The sequence below is a fragment of the Mugil cephalus genome, chromosome 5, assembly GCF_022458985.1.
Source record: "Mugil cephalus isolate CIBA_MC_2020 chromosome 5, CIBA_Mcephalus_1.1, whole genome shotgun sequence".
NCBI lineage: Eukaryota > Metazoa > Chordata > Actinopteri > Mugiliformes > Mugilidae > Mugil > Mugil cephalus.
The window spans coordinates 16,369,664-16,388,380 of NC_061774.1; the positions used below are offsets into that span (position 1 = coordinate 16,369,664).

Consider the following 18,717-nt stretch of genomic DNA (forward strand, 5'->3'; position numbering starts at 1 on the left):
CCAAACCTTCCCATTCATATGCACGTAATAGGAAATAAACCCCCGAGAGAACGTCTTGAAGTGCGTTTTTGTGTGTCTCCAAGTGGCGCTTTATAATCACATTTGTCACAACATGCTGTCAAGTCCACACATGAGCCGCAGTGGCGGAGCTTGTCCATTGGGTGTCGCTCAACCACTGCACCGATAGCATCCAGCCCCCAACCTCTGGCCAGCCAGGGCTGTTTAGTAATTGCCCCGGACCAATCACAAAGGAGGTGGGCGGGTCTCCATTGTTACTACAGATACTCGTAGAAGTTTGCGCCGACCTGCCGCTGCACCTATGAGTCTCCACGCAAATGAATAGCCGCGGCCCGCGCGAGACAGACGAGTCGATTATGCCGAGATAAGGAGCATATGACTCGCGCTCCGTGTGATAATGGCATGCGACGGTTCACGCGCGGAGGACTTCCCGGACAAAGTGATGCCCGGAGCGGCTCCCTGCACGTGCGGCAAGGAGTGCAGGAGTCGGAGCGGCAGTGTTGTCTTCCTGGGATTATTCCTGCTCTCGCTGTGTCTGCACGCCGTCACCCTCGTCTGCTATTTGGATCTGCGGTCCGAGTTCAAAAGGGAAATTATCCACCAGAAGCGGGACTCTATGCTGACGCTCGCAGGGAATGACCCGTCTGACCCGTCTGACCCGGTGCTGCTCCCGCCCGGACACCCGCGTCTTGACTCCGACAGTAGACCCAGCGGAGAGGCTCCTGAGGTAAAGACATTAAAAAAAAAAAAAAAAAAAAGAAAGGAAAAAAAAAAAGAAAATTCGTCTATAACTCCGCGTTGTTGTCATTCCTCTCACACAGACTCCGTCCGTGTTCACCCAGCCTCCGTTCAGTGATCCTCGGTTCCCGCGCCTCGGTGTCAGGTTTTGCCTCCGTGCTCTTGTTATGGCATGTTTGCGGGCAACTTATTTTACAGTAGCCTCTCACGAAGTTTTTTGTCGGCTCAGTTTCCAGACAAATGTGTTTGGATTTGCGCTCCTCTCGTGCGTGATTCAGCTCACAAAGACGCACGAAGGTGTAGGCTTTAAATCTGTCACCTGGCCAAAGTCTCCTGTTCAGGTGAACACAGCCAGGCATCGGCATGTTTTAAAGAAGCTGACGGAGGCTGCGGTTCCCAATGGGGGAAACATCTCTCAGTTGACACCCGTCAACTTATAAAAATAGCTTTATTTTTCTGTAACCAGACCACATTTAACTCCGATTGTCTTGTTTCCAGAGCCCCATCTCAACAGACAGAGGTGGATGCTCAGAAGTTAGGCAGCCTGCCCAGCTGGAATCACAGAGAGAGGGGGTCAGTCAATGTGCCGGAGCAGGTGGAGGGCAAATTAACTGGATCACCAGCAGGTGCAAAGCCCCAGGGCTGATGTAAATTCATCAGGACTTAGATGGGGCAGTTGGTACTTGGAGCAGAGCCAGCGTCGTCTCACATGTGTTTTCTTTTCTGGCAGCGGGCTGATTGAACACTCATTGCGTCGTCTGTGGCTTTGGCAGCAGCCCCTGCATTGCCACCGCCACCGCCACCGCCCGCTGCCATCACACACTCCCTAATTCCATCAGCACAAAAGGGCCCAGTGCACCTCTCAGCTTTTTTTTGCGTTGCTGGCTCAATTAGCTCATGTGTCACCGGTTGTGTAACCTTTCTGCTGAGAAAATGATCCTCCGTGTGGGGCATTGGCCGGACATTTGGTTGTGCAGAACTGTCAACTTGATAGTCACCCAGAGGAATTCAAGTCATCCGGGGCGCATGTATTCCTCGGCAGAGAAGATTAATGAGATCCATTGCTCGTGTGGGGATTTTCTCAGTGCCATTTTCCTTCCGCGAGCTCGTCCTATTCATTTAGTCCTCTGCGAGTCCTTTGCCAAGCTTATTTTAGATAGTAGCGGTTTCCCCGGTTATAGCCGAGTGAGATGGGCCTGGTATTCAGCCCAGATGGTGACGCTTCATGAGGTGAAAGACTGTGGCCCAGCTGTAAATATTTAAAGGCGCTGTGATGCTGTCCTAGCCAGATGTCTGCATTAAACAACTCTGATTACACATCCCACAGTTTACATAGTTGGAGAAACAGGAGCATGTGGCATTTAGATGCCGCGGCCGCACTTGTTAGCTTTTCAGCCTTATCCTTTGAAGAGTCTCTTTCGTAGGGCTAAAAAAATTGTTTATTGGATTTTTCACACAAGTCTTCATCAAAGGCTCTTCAGCAGCTTCAGTGAAATTCGATGGGATGGGCAGGTATACAGACAAGTGCAACGGAACATGAGAAGCATTAAGAAAACAAACCTGAAGAAAAGCAAATCATGTAATGGAACAAACATTTCTACCACACTGACATCACATGAAACGCGCGAGATTTGTCATCATGTTATACCAGTGCACGAGCGCGTAACCTCTATTCAGATTCATTTATTTTGCGCTGAGGTTGAGTTCTGTTTTGAGAGAGACAAGTGGCGTAATTTGTCGTCGTGCAGAAACACCTTCGCGAGCCTGATTGTTTTCAGCAGCGCCTGACGGTGTCGGAACAGCCTGGATAACCAGTAAAAGAAATTATAAGAAGAAATAATCGTAATTATGTTGTTTGGAGTGTCCTTGACTGAGATTAATGGCAACACCGTGAGGGCAGGTAATGCTAATTTGACTGGAAAGAATGAAACCCAACGCATGAAACCGTGTCTTTTGTGAGTGAGTGGAAAGACAAGTGGTTATTTTTACTGCGATTAAGTGTTGACCCATGGGGAAGAAAATAGTTTTAATCAAGTGATATTGGCATTTTCTTTCAGTTTAATGCATTTTTTTTATTGCGTGTTTATCCCGTTCTCTTTTAGCCGCCACCTGCTTGTTCATAGGAAAAAAAAAAGTCAAAGGAAAATTGGCAGGTTTCATTTGCAGATACTTGCCTGATCTGAGGAAAATGAATGTGACCGAAGATCTCGGATAAGGATCTAGGCTTTAAAAGCAGTAATGTGAGACAAGGAATTAAATAAAGGAAACCAAAGGTTATCACACTGAGTTTGTAACAGCATAACTCCATTTGGAGCTATCTGTGCCTCTTGGGACGTCCATAAAATTCTATTTTATCTCTTCTCGGTTGTTGTCCAGTCGAAGCTGACACTTTTATATCTTCGGAGAATTAAAGTATACAGTCCGAGGATGTTTAGCAAGAGCCTTGGAAGGGAAATTCATTCATTTCTGGAATGTAGTTAAAAATTAAGCACCACTTAATATCTCACACTTCTTCAGATCCTACTAGTTGTTTCTCAACGAGAGCAGATGATCTTGGTCATTTATGATCTGGGCCCGGGAAGTGAACGAACCGCGTTCACCTCAGCAGTCACAGTTGGAATGCCCCTGAGCAAGGCAGTAAATCCCAGCTGTCCGGCAGATCTGCGTAGTTCCCAACAATAAAAAAATCCCCTCCCAGGTGCGCACAGCGCTGCAATCTGCGTTGCGACGTAGGAGAGCGAGAGCAAGTGTCGCCCTCGCTCGGCCTGACCCCGATTCACCTGACGTCAGCGGGGCGTGATGAAAGTCAATCCCAGCTATATTTAATTGTGTTTTATTCTCGAGCCCAACATTTTTCTTTACAACCATTATATGAAATAATTTTCTCCTCTGATGTATGCCTTCAAAGTCTCACAAAGAACAGATGCTGAAACATCTGGAGTCTAGTTAACGGCTATTAAAAAAGTCAGTTTGATGGGACACAAAGTCCTCTGCAGCGTACGAGCTCTGGGGCGCGTCGGGTGGGCCGTCACCCACATCCAGTTAAATTGCGACCGGGGCGTGATTAGTTAAAACAGCGGTATGATATGTAGCGAATGGAGTGAGCCCGCACGTCGGAGAGTTAAATCAGTATAGACGCATGAGTCGTAAAAAGCGCACGGAGGTAGAGACATCAGAGATACGAGGCTGCAAAGTTTTCCTTATAAGCCTGAATCGACTTGACAGACAGATGGCGTAGACGCCCAGTAAAGATTAAGTCCAGAGTCACAAACATCTACCAAAATAATAAATTCTCGAGGCTTTTACAGCGTTCATCTAGGAATCACTTTGCCAGCGAGTGTTGCAACAATCTGAAACGTGATTGGCTGCTGACAGGCTACATTTCCCTTAGGTTGAGCTCCACAGCCTTTTGAGATGACAGTCTATGCATACTGTTATTAAATTACTGAAGCTATGGTTAAAAACACATGGCCTTCCAGAGAGCGGTGCCTGATACTGGCTGAGGGGAGGACACTCCTTTCGTATGATATTTAAGAAGAAAAACCGCTGTCGTTGAATCCAGGAGTGTGAATCACAGGAGTGTTATCAGTTCTCCAGAGTGCGCATGCCACTGAAGTTAGTAATGCTTGTACAGCGGTGATGGGCACCCGGGCCGCAACCACAGCCAAGAGCCCTCGGTTTCAACTCTTCAACTTTGTAACCTCACGCACACAACCACAGTTTAGTGGCTAATTTTCCGAGAGTCCAAGATTTGCTGCAGCCAGAATTCAGAAACAACACCGGAGGTCTTGAACTTTTTATTTCTGTGCTCGGCTCAAAGCTTCGCGAATGTCAGAGAATTTAACTAGTTTACGCGTTGAACCTATAGGAATACAAGCTGTTGTAATGTTAAGTGTTAATAAGGCCAAAAAAAAAAGGCTTGTGATCCCAAAATTGCATATCCCCGGGGTGACTGAATTTTAGTCATATCCTCACGAAGCAACAGGGAATCGCGTCTTCTGCGCGCAACAGCAACCCCCACGCTTTGAAGACTTGAAAGCCCTCTAATTAATAGCATTTTTTCCCTTGCGCCGAAAAAAGAATGGTTTACTCAATAGTTGGCACTTGGCATACATACCAACACGTTGTCATCCTGATTTACTGTAACTCTGCGTGCCTTTGAAGGGTATGGAGGCTGTAAATGTTGTAATGAAGTGAAATGGAGCAAACAAGGGCACAAAACCATTTCTCAAAGTCGCATCGCGTAAGAACTTTTATTTAATCCGCAATACCAGCCGCACCAGTTTGGTAGTAGCCTAGTAGGCTGCTTGTTTATCTTTTGTCGCTTTGCTTGAGCTTAATCTCGGGCCAGGAATTGGCTGTTGAGTCGTGTTTGGCTGTCAGAACAGACGAAAGTGTAACGCCATATGCTTGAACATACACCAAGAATCCTTTTGAGAGGTAAAAGCCCCGTACGTGCCAACAGCTGGAGAGGAGATGTGGAGGCACCTGCGCACCAAATGAACAGCGAGCGCCGCCGCTCGCAGGAACATCTGGAGGTCTGCGCGTCGATAAACCCCGCTCCAACACATGCTCCCCGATCGGGCTGGAATTCCCGTGCTCGTAAGGTCAGACATGGCTGGCAGCTGGTCAGGGATGTAGACTTTAACTACTTTGAGCTTGCCCAACGGGGTGTTTGACATGATACATCTCATCCCTCACCCCGGGAGGGGGGTTCCCACATCTGAGACGAGGTATAGGGGAAAAAAAAAAAAAAAACTCGAAACATAACTTTTCTTGCCTTCTTGCAGTCTTTCAGTGGATCTGCTCTAAAACCACACAAAGAGGTGCTCAGAGTTCACGCTGCTTTCAGAAGGAGGAGATGCCTTGGTGCCGTCCGGCTTTAATAACTGTGTTTACTTGATGAAAACGGGGAATATGTCGTTCTTGCACCCAACCGGGATGCAAAGGCTCACACGAAAACAAAAGGGGTCAGAGTGTCTGTCGGTAAGCTTGTCGTTCATTTCTAGCAGCTAAAAGCTAAAATATACACCTTCACTGTCTTTTGATCCACGCTAAGGTGTCGCATGTGTCACTGCTTTGGAGTCGTCAGACATCCAAACGGCAAGCAGATGTCCAGCACGGCACGAAGGTTCTCCGGCTGTCTGCCCTCAGCCAACGAGAGCCTCTGCGCGTCGCGCTCTTTACGTTATTTACGGCGACACTCCAAAGTGCGGCCGAAAGCGATCTCGCGCACTGCGAGGCTCGACGGAAAGGAGGCTCTGGGTGGTCTTTTCGTGCGCCTCGTGCCAGTTTTCTTTGTCTGTTCGGGTTCTGGGAATCCTCCAAAGACGTGATCAGAACGGGAAGACGCCGAGAAACAGTCTGCGTTTTAAAGTCCCCGGCATGAAACATTTTGTTGTCGGAGCCAGTCACGTCTTGAGCTCGTTACGGTCAGGTTAGCGCCGTCCTGGAGAGTTCATGTGAATGTAGGTCGACCAGAACCAGTCACATAAGAACACAGGCATGCGGTTTGTCCCGCCACTCACTCGCCCATGGGAACACCCCGCCGCTGTAGCGTAGCTTTTCCTGTTTGGAGGGATGAGCTCAGACCCGCTACATCAGATCCCTTTCTTTGACACTTTCTAGCTTATTCATGCCACCACTGAATAGGGCTGGGACCAGGTGCCATATGAATGGGTAACGCTCTCAGATTAACCACAGTTCATGTCCTCCTTTTGTATAAAAAAAGGTGAATTTTAGAGCAGTCGCGTCCAGGTGACTTGTCTCAAACGCCAGAAACGCAGACAAAAGTGTCTTGGGTTACAGGATAGGTTACAGCCCCAATGGGCCAGACAATGACTTGGCCACAAGTGAATGTGCTGGCTGACAGTGTCTCACATCTTTTCAAATGCCCCAAGTTGTCTCTGTGCAAACATTATACCCGAAGAATAGAAAGGCCACTTGAAACATGGGTTTCACTCTCAGAAACGTGTATCGTTCATTCCTTTTGTTCGCTTCACGGAACTCACCTAAGGTGGTCTTCCTCGGTGCAAACAGTATTCACGGCATATATACATGTGTGTGCAGTTCAGTCCCTTTGATCGGGGACTTGAATTTTGTGTAATTTTCCGTACTTATTGGTTTATTTTATTATTTTTTTTTTATGTCCCAGCAGGAGAAGCTACTGCACAGAAATAGCGACTTCCACGGCACAGAGGATAGCAGGGGCATAACTCAGAGATCGAAAAGAAGTCCCGGCAGGGAGTCAGAAACAGGTGCGAGAGTTTTTGTTTTTGTATTTCTCATTCTTTACCACTGTCTTTTATCTTTACGCTTTAATATAAAAAACCGCCGGCTGACACATTTAAACTGTGTTACGCTATTTTTCAAGTTCATGTATGTTTAATTCAGTCAAAAGAAAAAGGAAACCGTTGCTCTTTGCTGCACCTGCGTCAGCCCGTTTTCTGGATTCGGCGACGGGCCGGGGCAACAACTGAGCAATGACTTCTCTAACCTTGTTTGTTTGTGGGGTTTTAGGTTCAGTGTAAGTAATTGGTTTACGGTGGGCTCAACGCTCTTAAATTTTGAAAATGTATCGTTAATGGGTTCTCACTTTTTTGTGGAATTGATTTTTTACTGCTTTGTGCTTACTTAACAAAGCAGCTCCACCACATAATGTTGCCGGGTTTATAGAGCAAGAGTTAAACGGAATGGGACTGATTATTACTTGGATAGCAAACAAGGACAACAAGGAGTTTGGGAGGGTTTCACCAATTTGAAACAGACAGCGAAACCCGCACAGATTTCCCCCGTCTCCAAAATAATACAAGGTCCCCCAAATGTCTTTTGACAGTGAAACACTTACATACTTTCTAATCCACTTGTGTTATCGGCGAGGTTCAAGGAATCAGAACGGAGCGCATAAAAAAAAAAAGGGATCGCCGCTCAAGAACACGCACTTCTTTTCGAGAACCAGGTGGCCATTTTTTGTACGAGACTTTGATGGCTTTCATTAATTCCATTGAATTGATTTATTTTAATCAATAGCTCCGCGGCTAAAGACCATGTGGCTAATACGTCTGAATATGCTTTTGTAGTTTTTGTTTAGAATCCGAGCTATGCAAATAAAAAGAGCGGAGCCTTTGAAGCTTCACGTCTGAGTGCAACAAGTGCAGCATGATCACAAGGCATTCCAATGTCTGTGGCGTGACACCGAATACTTGGGGGGAAGTTTAGTGATTGTGTTTAAATTAGAAGAAAAAACTCACCTTTGAGACTTTCTACATAAATCAGTAAAGTCCCGAGCCTCTAAACACTAATCATTCCCAGGTCTCTCCTCTGCTCTCAGCACACAGACAAAGGCTTTTGTAATCTCAGCCTTAGATGTGTGCTTGTGCGTGTGTGTGTGTGTGTGTGTGTCTTGTGTTTCCACATGTGTGTGTGCGTATGTGTGCGTTCTCCGCACTCCTAACGGGCACCAGATTCCAGATAGGGCTGCTCGTTAAGAGAAATCTATGCGGATGCATCCAGTCATTTAGCCAGAGGAGAAACCCTGGCCATATGTTTGAGGGGGACTCAAACTGTGAGGTTTTAAGGTTAAATGGCCTTTGTAGTTATAATGACATGGTAAACACAAGAGCGAGCGAGACGGCTTTTTTGAAAAGGATTCTTCAGCTGCACACGGAGCGTATACACACACACACAGATGCACACTGAGTGCATTTTGTCTTTCAAGCGCTGACATAGATGTCCCACCAACAACCCGCGCACGCACACATGGTTGTAAAGGGGAGACACACGCACACATGTACACACACACACTTTCATCTGCATTCTCCATCTGGGCTTAATTCAAAGAAAAGGATTTTGGCAGGATAAAGTATCTCTCTAATGATCTTCTCCAGTTCCACTGCCTGTGAATGCTTAAGGCACTTGTTCATACAGAGGAGGTGAAACCACACTTACAAATTACTACACTACAAGATACCACAGACTGACATACCTCCACTCCAGCGTTCGGCGCGCAGCATCTGAATCTGTTGTTTTAGCCTATTTACGCCACCTGAGCGGACCGGGGCTGGATACTCGAGATGTTATCTGAGATGATAATTGCCGAACGAGACCATTTCAAGCTTAATCACGCTGTTTTATGTTTCTTTCAGAATCGACTGGAAAGGAGAGAAGGAAAGAGAAGAAAAAAGGTATTGCAAAATTCAGCCCAAGTTTCCTTTATCGTGGTTATTGAGCAGACGGCTGCTACCTGCTGCCTGCTCTTTGGAAAAGTTTTTTTTTGATATACAATCCAAACCCAGCCGAAAAACAGTTCCGCTTAAAGTGGACGGCGATCTTTTAGTCGGACAGGAATCTAACTCTGCCCCTTGTCTCTGTTAATATCTCAATTTCCAATCTGCTCAGATACTATATAGATTTTTAAGCCCTGCGAAAGTAATTTCTGATTTCTGGCTTTATATAATTTTGTCCTTTTTCTCTGCACAGGGAAAAAGCGGCCGGCGCCGGGGCCCCCTGGTCCCCCCGGTCCCCCGGGGCCACAGGGGCCACCGGGCATCCCTGGAATCCCCGGTATTCCAGGAAGCAACGTTGTGGGGCCGGCGGGACCCCCTGGACCTCCTGGGCCGCAGGGACCTCCAGGCGCTCAAGGTCCGGCAGGTATAAGACTTAAAATAGAATACGCTGAGATAACCGAGACTCCAGCCAGAAAAGTCGAAAATGAGCTGAGAGATTTGTTTCTTAGATTACAGTATTTTCCTGCATGCAGACATTTTCCCACACTAGGAGGGGGCTCAAGTTGTCAAAATTGATTAACTCATTGCCTGCACAGTGAGAGTTTCTGATTCAGGATGTCAAACATTGCGCGGAATAGCAATGACCTATTGTTAAACTATGTGAGTGTTTGTTTTGTTTTAATCATCATCTCTGCTTTGTTCCTAGGCAGTGCTAAAGGCCAGAAATTTATCATATCTCTCTCTTATTGTTGCAGGGGTCCCCACTGATAAAACCAAAACAAAGGAATTCCAGGTAAGAGTATGTCACCTTTTTGGAATTTAATGATATCCCACGCGGCTCCGGCTTCCCGATTAAAACGGCTGCTCTCTTGTTTAATGTGAATCCAGATTAGTCACCAGAGATCTTTGTTTTTCAGCCCGCAGTGGTTCACTTGCAAGGGCAGGAAACAACCATCCAAGTGAGAGAAGGTGAGTTTTCGTCCAGTTTGCTCGGTAGTTACAACCCTGTGTGAGATCCAAAACAATAAGCATCCATAATCCCTGCCAGGGCCCTTTTGTCAGACAGACGTCTGGAACCGTGCACATAGACATGCATGCAAAACCTCAGAATTACAAGAAAATAAATATAAACACTTGATTGACAGATTGTTGACATGCAGTCTGTGTTTACTCTGGAGTATCAACATGTCAGAGTGGGTAATTTTTTATTTAACTCTGCTCTTTACTTTCCAAAGAAACCAAACATATTATACGCAGGCTATGACTGATATTAACTGTGATCTTAAACAGGATTACAGTTGTTGCAGTAATCCTATAGGTATTACACGATTAGTATACAGCTTTAATTAGCAGCCAGACCCCACGTCGCATGCCAGCACATTCAGATTATGCTGCTGCAGGAGTGTAAGCATCATTAGCGGGTTTATATTGTGTGTCAGCCATGAGCTCTGGTTGCAGTTAGGCTGTTTATGTTGACCGTTTCCCTCTTTGTGTGTTTGTTGTGACATGTTTAGATCTGTCTCAAGGCGTCCTTAAGAACTGGAAGATGGTGTCCATCCATCACCGCGTGTTTAAAATGCACTCTCGCACTGGGCAGCTAGAGGTGCTGTTGGACGGTGTCTACTTCATATATAGTCAGGTAGAAGTGAGTACGGTCCTTGACGTAACTCTTGAAATTTACAGTTCAGACTCAGAAGAACTGGCAGGTGTTTTTTTTTTTTCAGTTAAGGTTAACAACCCACTTGTTTTTTTTAAAACCCATAAATGTTATGAGACATATTTCTTTTCCCCCTGCCTGTCTTAAATATGAAGCTCTATAACTCATGCTCTTGTTGGCTACTCTGACACTGCAGCTGTTTTAGCTTTAAATAAGCTCTTAAATTATCATGTGGACTTGTTTTGACTACCCCATCTCAGTCTTCTGTGAATATTATGTCCCCTGTCCACCAGGTGTACTACCTCAACTTCACTGACATTGCCAGCTATGATGTGATGGTGGACTCCAACCCGTTCCTCCGCTGCACTTGCAGCATCGAGACGGGCCAGCGCAAGTTCAACACCTGCTACACGGCTGGCGTGAGCCCGCTGCGCGCCGGCCAGAAGATCTCCATACGCATAGCCCACGAGTACACACTCATCAACATGACCAACCACACCACCTTCCTGGGAAGCGTCAGACTCGGGGAGGCTCCATCTGCTGGGCAGAACGGATAACTACACGGCCCGTCTGCATACTCCAAGAGAAACAAAAGAAAAGAAAAGAAGTTGCTCACAACAGTCACGCTAATCCTGCCTTGTCGTCCTGCCCGATGTAGGATTAATCCAGTGAATTAAAGCAACGTCTAGACCCTCTCTTGCCCCCGTTTAGGAGAAACTGAACGTGACTTTTGTTCACTTGTCTGTATTAAAAGGACAACAAGGACTGTTACGCTTCGATTCACATTCTGTGCAGAGTGATGAGCTTTGATGAACCACATGTCCTGCTCACAAAACAAGAGTCTATTTATAGTTCCCATTTTGTGTCAACACAGACGGCATATCTCTTTATAACAAGGAAGGACACTGCGCTGACAGACACTAAGTAATTACATTATTTTAAGTGCTGTTGAATGATGATCTTGTATCTCCAAAGCAATTGGAAATGTTTTATTTGCATTTTAGTTCTTTTGTAATAAATTTGGTCAGTTGGTTTCACAAATCTCCATATGTCCCTGGGTTATACAATGAGTTAAAGGTTATATAAGTGTTCAAAGCAAGTATAAAGGTATCTATGCAAAGCTATGAAAAAAAAAATAAAATCAAATAAAACTGGAGTTATAAGGTATTCACAGAGCAACAGCACTATATATTTTGCGCACATTTGCACTACAGCATCCCTGCAGAATATCAGTGATATGTTTTGTTCCAGTGCTATTGTTTAGTTATCTTATGAATGAATCCATGTAGAAAAAAAAGATAGTTGTTAATACACGCCTGTACATACTGTATATAAAATGGGATATACTTTTGTAAATGGAGTTGATTGATGGATTAAAAATGTTACGTTTTTCTGTCTAAACTCACTTGTCTGCCTCTTGTGTTTGTGCGGCCGGTAGTATTAATTCGAAAAACGTTGAAAACGTATCTCTCATATTGGACTGAGCTGGCACGAGTACTGACAAGGACAAATGATTCTTCTGCGAGCGAGGCCTTTGTCTTTATTAAAACGTGGCTTTTAACTTCGACTCCAAGTTTCACAACGCGCTGCGCAAAGTTGGCTGTAAATTTCATGCAACCTAAATGAGTTCCATCTTGAGAGGCAGAGAGCGAAGATAGTTCCTCATTTGGGGAACTAATTCTGAAACTGAACATTGATGTTTCCGGAGCTTACTGTTGTGTGACCTCAACCGTCAAGAGTAACTCGGGGACATTCAGACCGAGAGCCTCGCTATGGTTTATACTGCTTTAATATCACTAACCGCGTTCATGTTTTGTCTTAGTCTTTTCCTGATGCACAAAGCCAGTGTTTTAGAAAATGATTTTCGCAAACTCCACGGGGACATAATTCTACAATTAAATCAGCCACGTTCTGAGGGAGTCAATGGGAGAATGGCCAAAACAAGGGAGGTATGTCACTGATTATACAGGATGGAGTCATCTTGGACATTGTACTACTGAGATTTATGCCATTAGTGAGTATTCAGATAGTGCTGCAATAATAAATTTAATCTTAATGCCTTGTTTTCTCTTAGGACATAAAGCCACGTGTTTTCCAAAAAGTTCAGGGTTCTGTGAAGCTATCTTCTAAGAAAGTAAAGCGGGAACAGAGCATCTCCAGAGGTTGGTTGGAGCTGTGTCCATTAGTTACGGTCTAATCTGGTAGTGAGACCAGTTAATGAAGAAAAAGTTAATAAAATGAGAGTATGATGTTTATTTCCTTCTCTTGGCAGCTCCAACATCATTTCTGCAGTTTAAAGCTAATACTAACAAACAACCAGACATAAGAGGTAAAACTAAATTCGAGTCTTTGGCTTTAGCGTTGCGCCGTCTGCCATTATTTTGAATGAATGTGTCTTGCCTTTTCCCGCAGGAAATATAACCGTGATCCCTTGGACTGTTTCTGCGCAGCAGGGAAATACAATTTCACAAAAGGAAAACAGGATTGTTGTCCAAGAAGATGGTTATTACTTGGTGTTTGGACAAGTATTGTGTCACTCTAACTTAAGCATAACTAAGTTGATATTGCGTGTGACTTGTTCCAACTTTTCGGCTAACGCTCTACTGAAATCACAGGTTTTGTTCGAAAGTCCGAGCACGGTTATGGGTCACATCATCCAAAGCTGGGGATCCGCAGGGAGGAGAGCAACAAGGCTCTTGCGCTGCCTGCAAGAGATGCCTGATAAAACCCCTGCCAACACATGCTACACCGCAGGTCAGTGAGGCACTAATGCCGGTGGATTTAGTTTCCTTCTGACAAAGCCAGAATGGCTGTTTCCACTCTCTGTGCTCAAGGTTGTGCCTTCACTGCTCCCGTACAGACATCTGAGTGGAATTAATCTGTTCTAACGCTTTTTAGAAAAAGCAAAAGTCGTAATATATTAAACTATTTCCTTATATCAACAGTTTTTTCTGTAATTGTGAACAAGTTTAACATTTCTCCTTCCGTAACAACCTACGGGCATTTGACTCTTGAAATTCGAAGAGTTTCATTCAAATAAATGTCCGTTAAGCCTGTAGCTAACGCTGAATAACCCACTGATGAAAGTATGGCAGGACCTACATGTCTCTTGATGTCTCTATGAACAGATCTCCCGATACAAATGTAGAACTCTAATTCATCATGAGAAGACAGAGTAGCATATGAGTTTGAAGATTTGAAAATTTCCTACTGCTGCAACGTATTTTAATGGCAAAACTCAAATTGACATTTATTAGTAAACAGTCGCCAGAAATGTCTGGTCCGTGGGCTTGGCACTTAACACTGTCAGTCATCAAGGGTTTATGTACAAAACAAGACAACTGCTGCTCTTTTGGCATTGTTTGCGGATCATTTTGAAATATTGTTATGACTGTTTGCGTAAGAAGAAGCAGCCACAGTGAGCTATTAGATGAGGAACTGCAGGCCTCCAAAGGAACGGGCTCCTTTCACTGTACCCTGCTGCTGGAAGATTCATGATCCGTGCAGGGTACAGTGAGATCATATCATATTGTAGTTGTTCAAGGCTAATTATGGCCTGACCTCTTTACCAGAATGGTAGTAGTTTGTTTTCCTGCCCCCAGATGATTCTTGTGAGCTGTAGTACAAAACCGCATTTGCAACTACAGGCGTCGTTGCTTTAACCAAGAATCTTTGTCGCTTAAAGAGAAAAAAAAAGATTGGAAAAATGTAACAAATACTAGAAGAATCACCCTCAAATTATTTTCAATTGTGAGAAAATGATCTGCAACTGTGAAACACATATTTCCCTCACTTTTCCCCTCCGCATTGCATCTCTCCTGATACGATACATTATCTACCCTCTGTTACAGGAACAGTGCAGCTGTTTCAGGATGATGAATTAGAACTGGTTATCCTAGACAGGCCCAATTCCCTGATCTCCATGGACGAGGACTCGACCTTTTTCGGTGTCATACAGCTGAACTGAAACGGGAGAGTGTGGCAGCGATGATAAGTGCTCGGCTCAGTTGCTGCAGGAAGTGGGAAACCGACTCTGAGCTGTGTGAGAAGATGCTGATAAAGGAGCGAGTGACAGTGGCAGGAAAACCGCCGGACCCTGTTATTAAACGCTGACATAATGACCATTTAAAATTGGCTGTCAGTTTCTTTTTTTTTCTTTTTTTTTTTTTAATCCTTTAGCTTTAAACGCGGATCATTCAGGCAGTTTTCGCGGGCCTGTCCGCTAGCATTGTTTCTGTGTGCCACCAGCTCCTTTCATCAGCCTATTTTAGCGTGTCTCTTAATAACTCGCCGGGCTTCCCTCCTGCTCCACCTGCCTATTTGTTCTTCTTATCTATTTTAGAACAGCTTCCGTTTTCCGAAGACTATGTCAGGAACAAACAAATGTATAAATTTGTATATCGCTCCGGAGGTGTTTTCCTTTGTTGACATGAAACTTCACAGCTCTGTAAATTATACTTTAGTGCGATTGTTATTTGGCTTTGTGGCTATATTTAAATGCATTTATCTTTTTTTTGCCTATAAACCTTTTTCTTCCCAATACAAATTATTATAAAGTCATTGTTTATACATTTGTAAAAGCTTAATAAAGCCCAACACGGTGATATGAACTGGTCAAGTCTTTGTTTGTCTAAATATAGTATCCATGGTGCCTATCTATCATCCACAGCTGTTTATCCCCCCTCCCCTCCTCCTTTTTTTTTTTATTTTTTATATAAAGCATAGCTATAAGAGAGTGTGCGTGAGCGTGCACATGAACTCCGACATCAGCAGTGGCACATTTTAGAAGCAGCAGAAACAGCAGCAGGAGGAGAATGGTCAAACATGTGCTCTCTAATCTCCTGCTACTCTGGTCACTCAGCCTTGACCTCCATAAGACCGGACAGGCACAGCACGCTCCGAAGGTAGGTTCAAGATCAGCAAGTTAAAAGCAAGGCGTGTAAAGACAGCACAATATATTGTTTTCTTAGCTCGCAAAGTTGGTGGTTGTTTAACTTTGGTCTCCATGGTTCCCTCTTTGATTATGATTAATGTGGCTTTCATTTGAAGGAGCAGTCCTGGAACAACCACAACCTCCTCTCTGTCCCTCTGGATTTGGATGTGAGCCTCAGAAGTCTGGACCTGTCCAATAACTTCATCAGACAGTTGCACACACTTGCTTTGCCGTACTTGGAGCAGCTGGACCTGAGCAGCAACCAGCTGGATCTCATCTCTGAGAGGGCTTTTGAAAACTTGGCTCGACTTGAACTGTTGAATTTGTCCAGAAACGGTCTAAACAACAACCCCGGCAGTAACAGCAAAGCCCTGCAATCCCTGAGCCGGCTGAAGAGTTTGGACCTATCAATGAACGGTCTAAATGATGCTTCGGTGGAGCTGTACCTTAAGAACAAATCGTCTCTTGATCGACTTAAGTTGAGCAGTAACGTCTTAACGAGACTGTCGCATCAGCTCTTCAAAGAGAGTAAAGGTGTGAGGGCCGTTTTTCTGGATGACAATCTGATATCAGAGATAGAAGAGGGGACGTTTGAACCACTCAGCCAGTTAGAGACGTTGAACCTGGCCAAAAACAATCTTGTACGCATTTGTGATTTTAAGTTACATCAAGTCAAATATTTGGATCTCAGCAGAAATTCAATGGAGTTCTTTGTGACACGTGAGGACGACCACTCGTACATGTTGGAAATTCTCGATCTTAGCTACAACAAACTTCTTTACTTCCCAATCGTCCCGACCAACAACCGCCTGCGGTATCTTCATTTGCAGAATAATATGGTCGGCGCCTTGAAATCAGAGGCTGCAGCGGTGTCTGCAGTCAACTCTCTTTATAATGAGATCCTGAGTCAGAAAACAGTGAGAAAAAATAACCTGCACGCAAACTGGAGGCTAATGCCGCTCATTTACATCGACCTGAGCTTCAACCACTTCAGGTCTTTCCCACTGGAGACACTGAGCCTCCTCACTTCTTTAGAAACTCTGAATTTCAGTAACAACTGTCTCCAAAACATCTTCTGGAATGTCAGAAATTACAGTCACACAGGACACGTCCGCCAGCTTTACTTTCAATCCTTAAAGCGCCTCGACCTGCAAAGCAACGGACTTGCGCATGTTTCCCCGCTCTTCCTCGATGCACTCACACAAATAGAAACGTTGCATCTACAAGACAACTCGGTGCAACCCTGCGCTTTCAACTATCGCTTGGGAGGCTCTCAAAAAGCACAGCAAATAAATTCCAGCGGATCCTGCGTCACCTTTGGGCAGTTGAGGACGCTCAAACACCTCGATCTTGGAGAAAACAACATAAAAGAACTTGAGCCAGGCGCATTTCAAAGAACGTCTTTGGTTTCTCTTAACCTTGCAAAAAATGTGCACATGGTAATGCACGAGGGGGCACTAGAAGGTGTGGAAACAACTCTTGAATCCTTGATTATCAGTGAAATAAACAGCTCTCATCTGCCTTTACCTTGTATGTCAGCGTTAACCCAACTGAACATGTCGAACAACCACCTAGACATGATACCAAGCGGTTTAAGTTGCTCTCCTCTGAGAGAACTTGATGTAAGAAATAATGTTTTTGTGACTTTAAATCATTCTTTGCTTCACGCCTTATCCTTACATCTCGCTGTGATGTTTATTAGTGGGAATCATTTCAACTGCTGTGACAGCGGATGGCTGACAGTCTTAAATGAGAAGAAGATCAAACTGCCCGACATCAACAATACCGAGTGCTTCACAAGTGCTAGACACTTCCTCATGTCTGAATATCTAAAGGACTCCTTAGTGTATTGTTCGGTGCACACAAAGGCACAGGAAGTGCATTCAGGACCAATGTTCATAGTGGTTTTATTTGTAACTGTATCATTAGCACTGCTCATCGTGTTCAGTAGGAAGCTGTGCTGCACACAGAGATCATTTTTAGTGTGATATTCCAAATCTATTGTCAGTGATCCATATTATATTGCACACTGTCCCATATAAAGTATGCACACGGGTTATATGAAGTAGGCAAACCATATATAGTCAGTGGGAAGGTGGAGAGCAAAGTACACTTCCTGAAGAAAAGCTCAGGGGAGTTTCACTTTGCATGACCCATTTTGTTATTAGCAGAAGTGAGGCGTAATGGCTGCCTTGGCTGCAAGATTCTGCAAAAAAAAAAAAAAAAAAGACTTCCAGTTGATAAAGCTCACTGAAGACCTCATATCATCTGACACATAATTATACTCTCACCCTGTTCAAGCGTTCTCAAATGACTCCAGTGCAAACAACAAGCCTGTGATCCGTGCATCACTTTGTGTGACCGGCACAGAGTGAAAATTTGCTTTATCCACTCCCAGAGTGTTAGGATTACGCCACGGGCCAAATCAATAATCAAATGTTAAATTTTATGTTTATTTGCGACTAAAACTTTAATTTCATTTTTATGACGTCTGTGGAGATTGCACAACATTCCCAGAATCTGGACTGAAACGTTCAGTGCAATGCCAATAAAGGAGACCTTGTATCGCTATCTGTATAAAAACCCATTTTAAAGAAAGGTGGCTCATTTCTCTTCATTTGAATATATATGTCACTATATAAATCAGTTTGAGTTTTGTAATGTTTAATTTATGCGGGTCCTTGGAGAATGTTATCACATACAAATGTGGGAACAGTTGTGTTGTACATAATAAACATGCTGTACCTAATAACCACAATATGTTGGCAGCCTTCATTCAGGAATATGAATACCCTGTTTTCATACCTATAAAATAAATCACTGAGCTTGGGAGAGGAGCAATATCTGTTTTTAGTTGAGCAACTCGAATTCCACAGAGTCATAAAATACCGACTGAGGCTACTACCATTTAGTGTGTGTGCACTCTCACTCAATAAATCCAACTGAATTTGGATCCACTAATAAAATAAGACTCTCTTTGTAGCACACAAGCTAAACTAACAACACATGAATAAAAGTCTGAACTGGATCCCACTCAGCTGATCCACCAGCAATGATGTGAGACTATGGACAGGCTTTATGACATGTGAGTAAAAAAAAAAAAGGCATCAGATAACCTACAAAAAACAAAAAGTAATTACAATCTA

General features: G+C 44.3%; 3 protein-coding genes across 7 annotated transcripts; all 3 read left to right on the plus strand.

Annotated features, from left to right (window-relative positions):
• The first annotated feature begins 248 nt into the window (after positions 1-248).
• eda (ectodysplasin A) lies at positions 249-12,039 on the plus strand. 4 transcript variants are annotated; one of them, XM_047584363.1, is made up of 8 exons: positions 249-745; positions 6,911-7,013; positions 8,901-8,939; positions 9,235-9,396; positions 9,737-9,774; positions 9,899-9,950; positions 10,496-10,626; positions 10,932-12,039. In XM_047584363.1, the coding sequence occupies exons 1-8, from the start codon at positions 416-418 to the stop codon at positions 11,193-11,195; spliced, it is 1,119 nt and encodes a 372-aa protein (XP_047440319.1). In that variant the 5' UTR covers positions 249-415; the 3' UTR covers positions 11,196-12,039. The 4 variants fall into 4 exon arrangements, with proteins under 4 accessions (XP_047440319.1, XP_047440318.1, XP_047440317.1 ...); XM_047584362.1 differs by having other exon boundaries at positions 252-745; positions 9,235-9,405; positions 10,496-10,620; XM_047584361.1 differs by having other exon boundaries at positions 252-745; positions 6,914-7,013; positions 9,235-9,405.
• A 264-nt stretch (positions 12,040-12,303) lies between these two features.
• LOC125007681 (tumor necrosis factor ligand superfamily member 13B-like) lies at positions 12,304-15,244 on the plus strand. 2 transcript variants are annotated; one of them, XM_047584418.1, is made up of 6 exons: positions 12,306-12,587; positions 12,713-12,800; positions 12,911-12,967; positions 13,051-13,163; positions 13,254-13,392; positions 14,490-15,244. In XM_047584418.1, exons 1-6 carry the CDS (start codon positions 12,411-12,413, stop codon positions 14,603-14,605), a joined length of 690 nt encoding a protein of 229 aa, XP_047440374.1. In that variant the 5' UTR covers positions 12,306-12,410; the 3' UTR covers positions 14,606-15,244. The 2 variants fall into 2 exon arrangements, with proteins under 2 accessions (XP_047440373.1, XP_047440374.1); XM_047584417.1 differs by having other exon boundaries at positions 12,304-12,587; positions 13,051-13,392.
• A 63-nt stretch (positions 15,245-15,307) lies between these two features.
• LOC125007680 (transforming growth factor beta activator LRRC32-like) lies at positions 15,308-17,817 on the plus strand. Its single transcript, XM_047584416.1, has 2 exons — positions 15,308-15,542; positions 15,688-17,817. The coding sequence occupies exons 1-2, from the start codon at positions 15,453-15,455 to the stop codon at positions 17,557-17,559; spliced, it is 1,962 nt and encodes a 653-aa protein (XP_047440372.1). The 5' UTR covers positions 15,308-15,452; the 3' UTR covers positions 17,560-17,817.
• Positions 17,818-18,717: the final 900 nt, after the last annotated feature.

What these genes read in the sequence shown, in the direction of transcription:
- LOC125007680 (XM_047584416.1), top strand. Translation starts at nt 15,453, where the DNA reads ATGGTCAAACATGTGCTCTCTAATCTCCTGCTACTCTGGTCACTCAGC. An exon ending in AGGCACAGCACGCTCCGAAG is followed by an intron (nt 15,543 to 15,687) that starts GTAGGTTCAAGA and finishes TTTCATTTGAAG; the next exon opens with GAGCAGTCCTGGAACAACCA.
- eda (XM_047584360.1), top strand. Translation starts at nt 416, where the DNA reads ATGGCATGCGACGGTTCACGCGCGGAGGACTTCCCGGACAAAGTGATG. An exon ending in CGGCAGGGAGTCAGAAACAG is followed by an intron (nt 7,014 to 8,900) that starts GTGCGAGAGTTT and finishes TGTTTCTTTCAG; the next exon opens with AATCGACTGGAAAGGAGAGA. An exon ending in AAGGAAAGAGAAGAAAAAAG is followed by an intron (nt 8,940 to 9,234) that starts GTATTGCAAAAT and finishes TTCTCTGCACAG; the next exon opens with GGAAAAAGCGGCCGGCGCCG.
- LOC125007681 (XM_047584417.1), top strand. Translation starts at nt 12,411, where the DNA reads ATGGTTTATACTGCTTTAATATCACTAACCGCGTTCATGTTTTGTCTT. An exon ending in GGAACAGAGCATCTCCAGAG is followed by an intron (nt 12,801 to 12,910) that starts GTTGGTTGGAGC and finishes TTCTCTTGGCAG; the next exon opens with CTCCAACATCATTTCTGCAG. An exon ending in CAAACAACCAGACATAAGAG is followed by an intron (nt 12,968 to 13,050) that starts GTAAAACTAAAT and finishes CTTTTCCCGCAG; the next exon opens with GAAATATAACCGTGATCCCT.